The sequence below is a fragment of the Diabrotica virgifera genome, chromosome 1, assembly GCF_917563875.1.
Source record: "Diabrotica virgifera virgifera chromosome 1, PGI_DIABVI_V3a".
Classification (NCBI taxonomy): Eukaryota; Metazoa; Arthropoda; class Insecta; order Coleoptera; family Chrysomelidae; genus Diabrotica; species Diabrotica virgifera.
Window position 1 is genome coordinate 83432955 of NC_065443.1, and position 13678 is coordinate 83446632.

Genomic DNA, 13678 nt, shown 5'->3' on the forward strand with positions numbered 1-13678 from the left:
ACCACAACTATCTCAACAGCAAATGCAAGATATAATAATTGGACCACAATCTTCTGAAAACATAACACAACAAACTCAGCAAAACTCACAAAAAGATATCAACACTCCAAGTCATCAAAACATGGTAACTAACAACAACACACACAACTATTCACTTCAAATGAAAACTATCAGTAATAAAAACTATAAACAATTTTTTTTTAACAACTCATCAAGAATTATCAAGGTTACAGTTGGCTAATTATTGGAGTGTTGGAGATCCAAACTCTTCAGATGTTATAATAAAATAATAAAAACTAGAAGTGGTTTTATTTTAAAAAGTAATCAGGATAATAAACACATTAAAACAAAGCTGAAATCATTAGTCCAGTCAAGTGTGGTCCAAGAATACAAAGAAACAAATTATAACCAAAATCAATCAACACCACATAAATCACAAAACACAACTTTCGTCTGTGTTATATCATCGGTAGAGTTGGATATTGAGGATACACATATAAAAGACCACCTTACCAATATCGGAATAACACACAGGTACTGCAAAAGAATTACATCAAGAAAAACCGGAAAACTGACACCTCTGATTAGAATAATTACGGGAGATTACTCATCATTTCAAAATCTATTAAGCGAGGGAGTGTTCTTTAAGAACTACCACTATGCTGTTTATCCCAGTCAACCACCCGAACCTTCTATTATCCCATGTTCCAAATGCTTACTATATACCCACACTACAGAGAACAGCACCACATCAATAAGCTGTAGGAAATGCCAAGGAAAACATTCAACACAAATGTGCACCTCTCCTCTTCCAGAAAAGTGTTTGTCATGCAACGCCGAAGACCACCAAGCATGGTCACCTAAATGTCCTAACAGACCAACTAAACCTATCGAAGGAATTCCTAATGCGCGCATTAAGTCTATGAACAAAAAATCCTCCGAAATGCCATCAGAAATTACTGGTACAAGCAGAATACATTCACCAATGACATATCATGATCATATTATTGAAACATATACTAACAAACTAAATAATCCTAAAAATAAAGATTGTCAAGCAATCATAATTAAGCTAAAAAAGAGATTTGTACATCTATATAACATTGATACTACCCCAGTATTTAGCGAAAATCGACTATTTATACTCATGTTCGATCTGGAAAAACCAACCAATGACTCACCAACTATGCCACAGGAAGGCCTTACAATATTTCAGGATAATGGCTCATAAGGTGAGATTTCTTTATTCAAATATCAATAGTTTTCAACCAAAGAAATATTTAATATACAACTATTTACAAGCTAACGAAAGCAAAAATAAAGATTTTAACCCATATTGTGACTGGTCTATAATCCAACAAAAAGGAAATATATTAAACCAAAACTTCAGAGGAGGCAGTCTTATACAATCCAGAAAAACATGGAAGATGTTTAAACAACCCTCTTACTTAATAACTGCATTCATGTCTTATTTCCTTTTAAAGACTCCAAATTACATATTTTCATAGTCTATATTCACAATTCCTCACTAATTGAAGAAACTATCTTCATTAAAGCATCCCTTTATGATTATTCAACAATCATTGGTGATTTTAACCCAAAATCAAGCCCCTCACATGAAACAAATCAAATGTTTTCTTCAAAATTCTAATTTTTGTCAAATACCTACTCCTCTTACGTTTATAATGGCAGGTAACCCAAGCACAACTCCAGATATATTAATTTGTTCTAAAAATATTATAAATAATATCACAAATATACTTGTAACTCCAGACCTGGGAAGTGATCATGGGAATTTGATTTTAATCTACATCATGTTCCTGACCACATTAATGAAATTAATCTTCCCAATATAGCAAAATGTAATGTACAAAATGTAAATAGTAGAATGAAAGATTTTTTGAATATAAGACATGACATTTGCCCAAATTACATTAAAAATTTCAACACTATGTTGTCTAAATTAATAATAGAAAATTCGCCCAGCAGAAGAAATCACCCTTTAATTACAATCTTCCACCCTTCCTTTTGTCTCTGATTAAATTGAAGAGACAGTTACTCAGGCAGATCCAAAAAAATGAGACACATGCATTAAAATCGAAATTTAATGAACTAAACAAAGATATTCACAAACTTATATCACAATTTAAACAACATAAATGGATTCTAGCATGTAAAAGTATAAACTCCATGAAAGGAAAAACATACTGGAATGAAATAAAAAAACTGTCTAAATATAAATCGTTTATACAACAGATTTCAGAACTGATATATGATGGCCAGACATATAGTACAGATGAAGAAAAATGTAGTGCTTTTGCTAGATACTTTGAAGAAACCTACAAAAATGAGGATAACAATTTTGATAGAGATACCTTAGAGGAGGTGGATACTTGGTTTGGAAGTTTTTATGAAAATAGTCGTAATCTGAATGCTCTTCAGGACATCACAGAAGATGAATATGACGAGGCTCTATATAAAGGAAAAAACACAGCTCCAGGCAAAGATTCCATCAATCGTAAAATCCTTAGACAAATAGATCCAGATATTCATAAGGAGATAGTGAGCATATATAACTATTGTATCATGAATCATTTCTTCCCTGATGAGTGGAAGACAGGCATTGTAAGAGTTATTCCTAAACCTTATATTAACCATCAACTACCCCAAAATTATCCTTCTACGCCCAATCACCCTTCTCCCAGTAATTGGAAAAAATTTTGAGAAAACTATCCAAGGAAGATTATATAATGAATTAAACCAACATATTCCAGCACACCAGTTTGGATTTAGAGAAAAATCATCTACAATCCTTCCTCTTTCAATAGTAACATCCAATATACAGGCAGCAATATTGCAAGGACTAAAGGCCGCTGGAGTTTTCTTGGACATTAAGAAGGCTTTTGACTCCGTTTGGCATAGAGGATTGTTATATAAACTTCACAGAATGAAATGCTCCCCTTCTCTAATATGGATTATTGACGAATTGCTTAGAAGACGCAGGTGTATAGTTAAGATCAATGAAACATATTCCCATTCATTTTCAGTGCAACAAGGAGTTCCACAAGGTTCACCACTCTCCCCTCTATTGTATAATCTCTATTGCAGTGATATCATATGGAAAAAATTTAATAAAGACAATGGGCTTATTGCAGAGGCAGGTGGATGACACAATATCTTGGATGAATAAATGGAGATTAACAATAAATCCTTCTAAAACAAAACTAATAATATTTAACCGTAGAATCCAAGATCACTCACCAACTATAAACATATGCGACAATATTATTAAACCCTAACAAACTGTTAAGTATTTGGGAATAGAAATAGATAACAAATTGAAGTTCAACCACCACACAGCAGTTATAAAAAGGAAAATTATAACTAGAGCAAAACACTTCAGAAGTTTAACATACAAGAATGAGGGAATTACGATTGAAACAGCAGCCAATATTTATAAAATGATTTGCAGGCCCATGCTGGAGTATGGTTCTGCAATTTTCTATAATTCTAAAGGTCCTGTAAAAAATAATATAAAAGTGGCTGAAACAACTAGCCTTCGACAAATTACTAGAATGCGTCATCCTGATAATCCACTTCATAATCCATCAAACAGAATGCTGTATGATAAAACTGGAATTGAACCTATTAATGAGAGACTCAATGAGCTGTTTAAATATCTCTTTATTAATGACGATAACAAAAATTTGATTGAGCCCCACACTGTGAAGATACCAGAGGACAGTGCCCGTAGATATCCAGGAAGAACTCTTTTTGAAGAAATCTGCTACACATCAAGACAATAAACAACTCTATTTAAATCATCATCTGTATTGTAACTAATTGTCAGTGATATTGTGATTACCGCCACATACAAATATATTTTTTAAATTATTGTATTGTATTAATATTAACAAAAAACATATTCAATTCAATTCAATTCAGTTTATTGATGTCAATATACAAAGTATTTACATAAGTCAAAGTCTGTTAAAATGCATCATTGAAATACATTGGCAAGCTAACACTTAATAAGTAAAATCTATAAAATTTTATCACCTAGTCTAAATATTTAATACAAAGTTAGAATATTAGCATAAAAACACAAGAGCACACAGAACATTTAAGAGAGCTGTAGGACTATCACAACAGGGTAGCCCCGAGATATTCCTCCTGAGAATAGTAAGCACCCACCAAAAGAAGTTCTTTGATTTTTATTTTGTATGTATCTAAGGGCAGTTCTCGAATTATTAGGGGTAATTTATTAAAGAAATGTATAGCCAGACATGATGGGCCATCTCTGCACCTCTCCAGCCTACGAAACTTTGGGGCAAGGTTCCCTCTAAAGCGTGTGTTAATATTATGAATCTGTTCATGAGTCTGGAATTTATGCATATTGCACATATACAGGGTGTCCAGAAACTCTACCGACAAACGAAGACAGGAGATTCCTCAGATAATTTTAAGACAATTTAACCCAATTCACCTAGTCCGAAAATGCTTCCTAAAGGAGCTAGAGCTCTTTGAAGATGGCGCCATGTAATTAGTTTTTCTTAAATATCTCCAGAACGCTTCTATTTAGAAAAACGAAAATTTTTATACATATTTACTTCCCCGAAATGAATCGATTCCATCCATTGCGAATTTCTAGTACCGGTCATAGGCGTCCGTTTTGGGAAGGGCAATGGTTATTTTATCGCATAACTTTTTTGTCTTTAACTTAAGCATTTTTGATACTGGATTATTAAATTGTGAGGTATTCTAGTACTAAAAGGTACTCTTACTTTAAGTCGGTAGGATACACCGTTTTCTAGAAAAATTGATTTGAAAGTTTTTAGTTTTGGGAATTTGAAAAAATAAATTGAAAAAAATTTAAAAAAAAAATGATGTATTTTACTAACTTAAAGCAAGAGTAACTTTTAGTACCCGAATATCTCATAATTGAATAATCTAGTGTCAAAAATACTTAAAAATTAAAGACAATAAAGTTATGCTATAAAATAACTGTTGACCTACCCAAATCGGACGCCTATGACCGGTACTAGAAATTCGCCAATAATGAAATCGATTAATCTCTGGAATATAAATAAATGTACCAGTTTTCATCTTTCTAAACAGTTTATTTTTAATCTTTTTTTTTAAATTCAAAGAACGAAAAATTTTCAAATCGATTTTTCTAGAATACGGTGTATCCTATCGACTTAAAGGAAGAGTACCTTTTAGTACTAGAATACCTCACAATTTAATAATCCAGTATCAAAAATGCTTAAAAATTAAAGACAAAAAAGTTATGCGATAAAATAACCGTTGCCCTACCCAAAACGGACGCCTATGACCGGTACTAGAAATTCGCAATGGATGGAATCGATTCATTTCTGGAAAGTAAATAAGCATACCAATTTTCGTTTCTCTAAATAGAAGTGTTCTGGAGGTTTTTAAGAAAAACTAATTATATGACGCCATCTTGAAAGAGCTCTAGCTCCCTTAGGAAGCATTTTCGGACTAGGTGAATTGGGTTAAATTGTCTTAAAATTATCTGAGGAATCTCCTGTCTTCGTTTGTCGGTAGAGTTTCTGGACACCCTGTATAAGATTATCATATACAGTGAGCACGTAAAGGTTGGAATAAATTCATTTTTTCATGAATGGGCAATTTTGGAAATAAATCCCGAAACAGGTCAATTTTTATTTTTAAATTACGACTTTTTGGCATATATATCATACTAGTGACGTCACCCATCTGGGCGTGATGACGTCATCGATGATTTTTTTAAATGAGAATAGGGGTCGTGTGATAGCTCATTTGAAAAGTAATTCAATTCTCTATTCAGTAATATAAACATTAACCTAATTATTTATACAGGGTGTTCAAAAAAAATTTTGAATTAAATTTTTTGAAATAAAAAGAAGAATGTGTGTAATTTATTTATTTCAAAATACATTTTACTGCTATCAGAATACAGGAAAAAATGTTTATTTGACAAATAAATATTGTTTTTTGCTTAAATTCAATATTAAAGTAGCCACCTGCCTCTTGACAGTTTCAACATTTAATTTAAGCGAAAAGCAATGATTATTTTTCAAATAAACATTTTTTTCTGTTTTCTGGGAGCAGTAAAATGTATTTTGAATTAAATAAATTACATACATTCTTCCTTTTATGTCAATAAAATTAATTCAAAAACAATTTTGTTGGGCACCCTGTATAAATAATTATGTTAATGTTTATATTACTAAATATAAAATTCAATTACCTTTCAAATGAGCTATCACACGACCCCTATTCTCATTTAAAAAAATCATCGATGACGTAATCACGTCCAGATGGGTGACGTCACTAGTACGATATATATACCAAAAAGTAGTAATTTAAAAATAAAAATTGACCTGTTTCGGGATTTTTTTCCAAAATCGTCCATTCTGGAGAAAATGAATTTATTCCAACCTTTACGTGCTCACTGTATATACTGGCAAGGTAATGTTAATATTTTCCAATCTATAAAAACTTGTCTGCAATCGGCTCTATATGGCAAGCCTGCGACAATGCGAATGGCCCTTCTCTGCAGTCTGAATACATCCTTCGCTCCTGCACTATGGCCCCATGCGAGAATAGCATAGGAGATATGTGAGTGACACAAAGAAAAATATGCCTGCTTTAGTATGGAAGCGGAAACACAGGATGAAAGTCCACGAAGCAAAAATGTATTTGATGATAGCTTTGCCACTAAAGAGGTGGTATGAGCATCCCATATCAGACCAGGGTCCAGCAGAACACCAAGAAATTTAGCACAGGATGCATTGTCCAGTTCATCAGGAATATTTATAGTTGAAAAAAGTAAGGACTGTGTTTTGGTTGTATTGAGAAACAGCCTATTAGAATGGAACCATTGTTCTGCCTCCGACACTGAACCCCACGAACTCCCCACTGCTGTTACCAAATCCTTACTGCAGGATGAGATTGTTGTGTCATCTGCAAAGAGAGTGAAATGCGCAGTTTGACATGAAAGTGGTAAATCATTGATGTATATCAAGAATAATAAGGGACCCAACACAGAGCCCTGAGGAACTCCTATGCGCAAGCATCCTCTCTCCGATTCAACACCTGCAAATCTCACCCTCTGGCAGCGGTCCGTCAAATAATTTTTTATCAATGATATACTGGAGATTGAGAAGTTATATTTACTCAATTTAGCAGTAAGAATTTCGTGGGACACACAATCGAAGGCTTTACTTAGGTCGCAAAAGTTGGAAGACACATAGTTACCTTGTTCAAAAGCATCTTGGATGTATGTTACAAGATTCAAAATACCCTGAACAGTCTTTAAACCCTTTCTGAAGCCAAATTGAGATTGAGCCCGTTAGACTCAAAGAAACTTGCTATTTTTCCAGCAAGACATTTTTCAAATATCTTCGAGAATATAGGTAACAGAGAGATAGGTCTGTAATTAGACATTTGATCTGTCTCTCCCTTTTTAAAAACCGGAATGACCACCGCAGTTTTTAAAACTTCAGGAAAAACCCCCTCAGCTATATACTGTATTAATGTATATTAATTGGTCGATGGCCTTTTGGTACATTGTATCAGATTCAGATTTAGATTCAGATTCGGATTCAATAAAGTATGTCTCTCTCTCTCTCTCTGGATGTCTAATATTTGAGAACCAAATGCAAAAAAATATACTTAGAAGATAAAGTGTGAGCTGCATAACGATAATTTGATTAAAATATTTGAAAACAGTATCAAATGGACGGCGTTATGCATAACTCAACCAAGCGCCATTTCTTTAAAATCGAGATAACAGCGGATTCTGGTGACACATAGCTAAAACTATCTTAGAAAAAGTATCTGTTATTGTAATGTTATTAAGAAAAACAAAATTAAACCAAGCGACATTCTGTCTATTAAGGGTTTTTAGTTTTGCATAAAAAGACTATATCCATAACGGCCATTCTTAGTTTCGCAACAGTAGACTAAGCGCCAACTAAGCGTCTTTGGTCTGGTTATGCTAAACTAAGCGTTTTTCCAGAATAACATTTTTGTACCTCTTAATGTACACATTAATTTTAAAGTTCCGGTCAAAAAATGATTGAATTTTTTTAACCCTTTGACTGCGGGAACCTCATCCCGCTCGAGGCACTTTAGGTGGGCGGTTCACGCCCATTCATTTAGAAACCATCTGATGACATTATATTTTATATTTTGTTTACGTTATATTTTGTTTATACGCAAATAATCGCTAACCGCAGCGAAGCGGTTAGCCCTGTTGCATATATATGCGTTTCCCGCACATCTCGTGCACTACTGAAATTACGCAAATATGCGGTTCCCGCAGTCAAAGGGTTAAAGTGAAAATGTTGTGTTTATGTATAATCAAATTGAAAAATACAAACAATCTATATAAAATATATAAGGCATAAAATAGTTCTAAGAATAAAAAAACATGATTCACTTCAGATTGCTTCAAATACCCTAACGCTTTGTATAAAAACAAAATACTAAAATTCTACAAAATTCAATGCGTATCAATTGTCAATGGTTGGGATTGCAAGTTATTAAAAAATAAATCTCATTTTACAACTTCTTAACACTGTCTGAGCATTAAAAAAAGGTATTGTCCTTTTCATGATCATTTTTCAGTGCGTAACAAATGATAGGAAAAAGGGTAAGTCCGTGATAATACACATTTATGACATTTATTCTAACATGACATTTTAGTTAAATCTGACAGTTGTCACATTTTATTTTCAATTTGGAATAAAAACAAATCAAATGTATTTCTTGCATTTATAAAATGGTATTTTCTTTTATTTTAGTCTTATAAATTATATAGATTATATTTGTAATATTATTATCTAATTAAAAAAAAATATTTTTTTTATTATGGCGCCATCTATCGACAACTAGAATAACTAGAATAGAGGTTATAAATGTTACCGACGAAATGTAATCACCGACGTGACTTTTTTTCTGTCACATACAATTTAATGCGTTAGAAAGAAATCGAAAAACTGTGACTCACTGAAAGATGATCATGAGAAAAAGAATATCTATGTACCGCTGTTTAGTACACTAACGCTTCGAATAACAACAGATTTTTAATAACTTAACAAAATTCAAATTATGAATTGTCAATGGTTCCTACCGCAAGCTAATAGATAAATAAATATCATTTTACAATGACAACACAGTCTTGGCAATAAAAAAAGGTATAGATGTAACATTAGAAGAAAAAATGTAGAAAATATTTTACCACTATTTAGATATTTATAGGCTTTTATACAAAAATACCAACTTCACGAGTGCTTGAAAAATTTATCAATAAAGTCAATAGATGACCAATAAAGTTAACAATCTTAACACACTGTACATTTTTCTTGGTTTTTTTTTATGTAATGATTCTTTCTAATGTGTAGATTAAATTTTTTTAAAAATTGTTTTCTTTAGTTTTCCAATGTTTAAAAACTCTGTATAGGTACTCCAATTTTTTATTGATATAATTTTAACTGCATTGGAATTAAAGCTATTGAATGGTAAAATAAATTTAGAGCAATAAAGTACAAATGTATGTATTTAATGATAATTGAATTGATTATGTTGTAGCAATACACATTTAATATATAAATTAAAAAAAATACTAGTTTACCTATTCATTTAGTGATTACAAGAGGCATATTATCGCAATATTTTGTTTTGCATTAATAGACCAAATGACATAAATGGTAGTTGGTCTAGTAATGTATAACAGCTAAACTTCCTAAAATATATTTAAAGCATAAGTAGACCAAGCGACATTTTTTTTTCTAGATTATGGTAGGTGCGTTTATATTTAAACTTTGCAACCAAAAAGAGTAATATGTGATCATTCTTCTGTTAAAATTTTGTGCAATTATGTTAATAAATGCATTTTTAAGAAACGAAAAACTTTGAAACCATTTATCTCAAAACTATGTTTTGGCGCTTGGTCAAGTTATGCGTAACGCCGTCCAAATAATAACACTGCCTTAAATTATGATCTTTTGTTTGTTTTAACTTTGTTCTAAAGAAAGGTGAAAACAATTGGAATAAAAATAAAAACAATAGATAGATTTTAAGAGAGGGTAATAAATGCCTTCAAAAAATGGGGAATTATTGATAAAAACAAAGACAAACAAAGACATAACAAGACCACTTCTACCACATAACTGTAAAAAATTCTTTACACACACACACACACACACACACACACACACACACACACACACACACTAACCATTAGGTGCTGGACGATTAAACTGCCACACGAATCCGGGACATTTTTGTGAAAAATATGCAAATATACATTATTCTAATCCAGTAACAAAAAAAATTTTGCGGAATATCCATTAGTTTAAATAAAAAACTACTTTGAAAATTGAAATTTTTACACCTTTCTGGATGATTAAGCTGTCACTAATTTAAGACATATTTTATATAATAGAATTATGTAGTTACTACTAACCTTTTATTTATTTTATTTTAGGTCGAAATGTTTCATATTCTTTATTATAATATGAGATTTTACTTAAAAATTGATAAATTTAAGGAAATAAAAAAATTTGCATCTTGTGTTTTGATGTTTTTGTTGCAACAACAATCGACACTTGACATATAATGAAATGTGCGAGGTTCCAATTTTTGTCGTAGCTTTAACCCAGTTTCGAATATTGATGGGAATATTAATCAAAATATTGATGAGAGTGTTTTGACAAAAAGAAAATTCATCCGCAGTAGAGTTGTAAAAACAATGGATTTTAGGGTTACATGATATTGTTTTAAAAAGGGAGGTATGTAACTTACTTAAAAAGTAGAAAAGGCGAGGTATTAGTGGATATTATTAAACGATGCGTCCGGGAAGCAACAGACCAGTGGAAAGGTTACTGGAATTTAAAAAAAAATGTGCCTATATTTACAAAACTGTGTATAATATGTTGATTGATGATTATGTAGGATTCATTATATTATGACAGCGATGCTAAAGAATATTTAAGAATATAGTAGAAGCCATTAAGCAGAAATACAAATGGTACGACGCCCGTAGGGCGTCGGAGTGTATTTCTCCATGCAGACAGCCGCAGGACGTATATATGTGTGTGTATTGCTCCGTAGGAGCAATACACACACATGTTTTATCTTAATTAGTTTTGTTTATGGTAAAGTCTGGTTTGGTTAGGTTAGGTTTGGTTTGGTTATGTTAGGTTTCCAGACCGTGAAATAAACTACCGACACCCGTAGGGCGTCGCTGTGTATTGCTCCTATTACTCCTATACAGGTTAGGTTCCCAGACCGTGAAATGAACTACCGACGCCCGTAGGGCGTCTCCCTGTATTGCTACTATTGCTCCGTATAGGAGCAATACACCCACTAATATGGGTGGGTTGTGATTGCGCGCAGCTGTCAAATATCTCTTGCGGTTCTCTCACTCTAATACCCGCAAGTTAGGTTTGGACCGAAGGGTTAGGTCTTCCTCCTTTCAGACCGCTGCGCGCAATTGCAATCTGCCCACTAATATATATCTTATAATAAGAATTTATTACTTCACTTTAGCTACTTCATTTTAATTCTACTTTTAGCTTTTAAATCTCATTAAATCTATGAAGAATGCTTTAAATTTTTAATTTGAATATGCAGAAATCTAAAAGTAATATAATAACTGACATCTAAAACAGTATTTTGAAGTGTATTAAACTTTCTTCCGCATAAAATGTACCTTTATATGCGTATAATTATTATATTCGATGCTTGAGATGCTAAACATTTTTATAGATTTGGCAACGCCGCCCGAAGTTCTCAATATGGGGACTAAAAAGTGTAAAAAATTCAATTTTCAAAGTTGTTTTTTATTTAAACTAATGGATATTCCGCAAAAATTTTTTTTGTTAATGGCTTAGAATAATGTATATTTGCATATTTTTCGTGTGGCAGTTTAATCGTCCACCACCCACATTACTAAATAGTAATTATATTATATTATACATGGCTAAAGGTTCCAAACCAAGGCCAGAAATCAAAGGAAAAAAAAATTACCTATGGTATATTTAAATTAATGACTTTAATTTCATCCATAACAAAAGTGTTTATATTTATTCAGTCTTTGTTTAAATAGGTAATTGCCCTGAGACATTCAAACTTTAGAATAAGATGGACTTTGGTATATTAGATCAATAGATACTTACTAAAATTGTAGCCCCCAGGTGCAGAAGAACTGTATTTAGCTAAACTTGGGCTTAATCGAACTCCTTTTTTTAAAAACTCCTTGGAAACCTTAAAATATACATTGTGAACAGCAAAATTAACAATAAGTAGTTAAAACTAACCTTCTGAAGACATGCCATTTTAAATAAATGAAAATATTTAATAATCTTTACTGATGATCTAAACGTACACCAGGATTCGAATTAATACTAAATTTGAAGTAGAATGTAGAATCAAAATAGATTATAAAACAAAATACAATTGCACTTTAACCTTTGTACCTAGCTTACCAGCAGCCTTTTGAGTTTTTTACATTTTTATGCATTAGTTGTCAGTGTCAGTTTTACGTCATTAGTTGCTGGGTTGTCATTAGATTTACTTCTTCGTTTTCGTTTTATGCTGTTGTTACATCGAATATAATTGTAATTTGTTCTGTGGTTATACTGGATTACAAAAACGCTGTGTCTAGGTACACGCTAACGTGTACGCAAATAAAAAAGTTAGGTACACGTTTAAACGTCATCAAGTCAGTGACGTCATTATTTAGCGTGTACTATGACTGAGTTTTTGGTACAGGCTAATTTGTGCCGCGTGCATGCTGTGGTCTGTGGTATTAAGTATCTGTAAGTATCGCGAGTGTCAGAGTGTGGTTAGAATTTGTCTAATCGCGTTATGTTTACACTTTAATATTGATTTGTAAAGAGTTTCCTTATTTTTTACTTGTTTAGTGTTTTTTTTAATTAACTATGGAGTGTGGGCAATTATTTAGTTCTTTTAATGAGTTTAACAACATTCTAAAACAGTATGAAAAAGATGAAAAACAAAAATTCGTGATTAAGGGTAGCAGAAGTAATAAGATAAAATATACGGGGCGATTGATTAGTGTGATAAAGCTCAGTAGATTCGCTATAGTAATAGATAGCAATAAAAGTTACGGGGCGATTGATTAGTGTGATAAAGCTCAGTAGATCCGCTATAGTAATAGATAGCAATAAAAGTTAGTAACAAAAATGTTAGTAAATTTTGAGCTCCATATTACAAAATTACTAAAATTACTTAGAATGTTACAGGGGCGTTCGATAATATAGTGGCAGACCAAACTTATGTTTTTTAAATGGAACACCCTATATTTTATTTTATGTTCGAAATCTTCTTAACTTTCATATCACAAAAATATAAAGGTTTATTATGTTATACAGGGTATTTACAAAGTTATAACCAATTTTCTATGAAAATCGTAACAAGTTCAACTCCCTGTATAAATAAAAATAAACATCACATCAAAAATAAACACCAATATAAACTGGTATAATTAACTTACGTATAAAAATTATTTTAGCAGTATTTTGTATATATCATGTTAACTAATATTTATTTTGCTAACCTGAATATATACTTTTATATATACCCTATTCCACGAACATACGCCTGTTTTGGATTACTTCGACAACGAATATTTTAATGTGCA

General features: G+C 31.9%; 1 protein-coding gene across 1 annotated transcript in view; it reads right to left on the reverse strand.

The window, feature by feature from the left end:
• The window catches only part of LOC114329076 (probable medium-chain specific acyl-CoA dehydrogenase, mitochondrial), an 82109-nt gene extending 69335 nt beyond the window's left edge, over positions 1-12774 (reverse strand). Inside the window, exons 1-2 of the mRNA XM_028278090.2 lie at positions 12333-12774; positions 12192-12279 (exon numbers count right to left, since the gene is read on the reverse strand). Of these exons, the coding sequence (XP_028133891.1) occupies positions 12192-12279; positions 12333-12350 (106 nt within the window). The 5' untranslated portion in view covers positions 12351-12774. The remainder of the gene's footprint in view (positions 1-12191; positions 12280-12332) is intronic.
• Between the last annotated feature and the right edge of the window lie 904 nt (positions 12775-13678).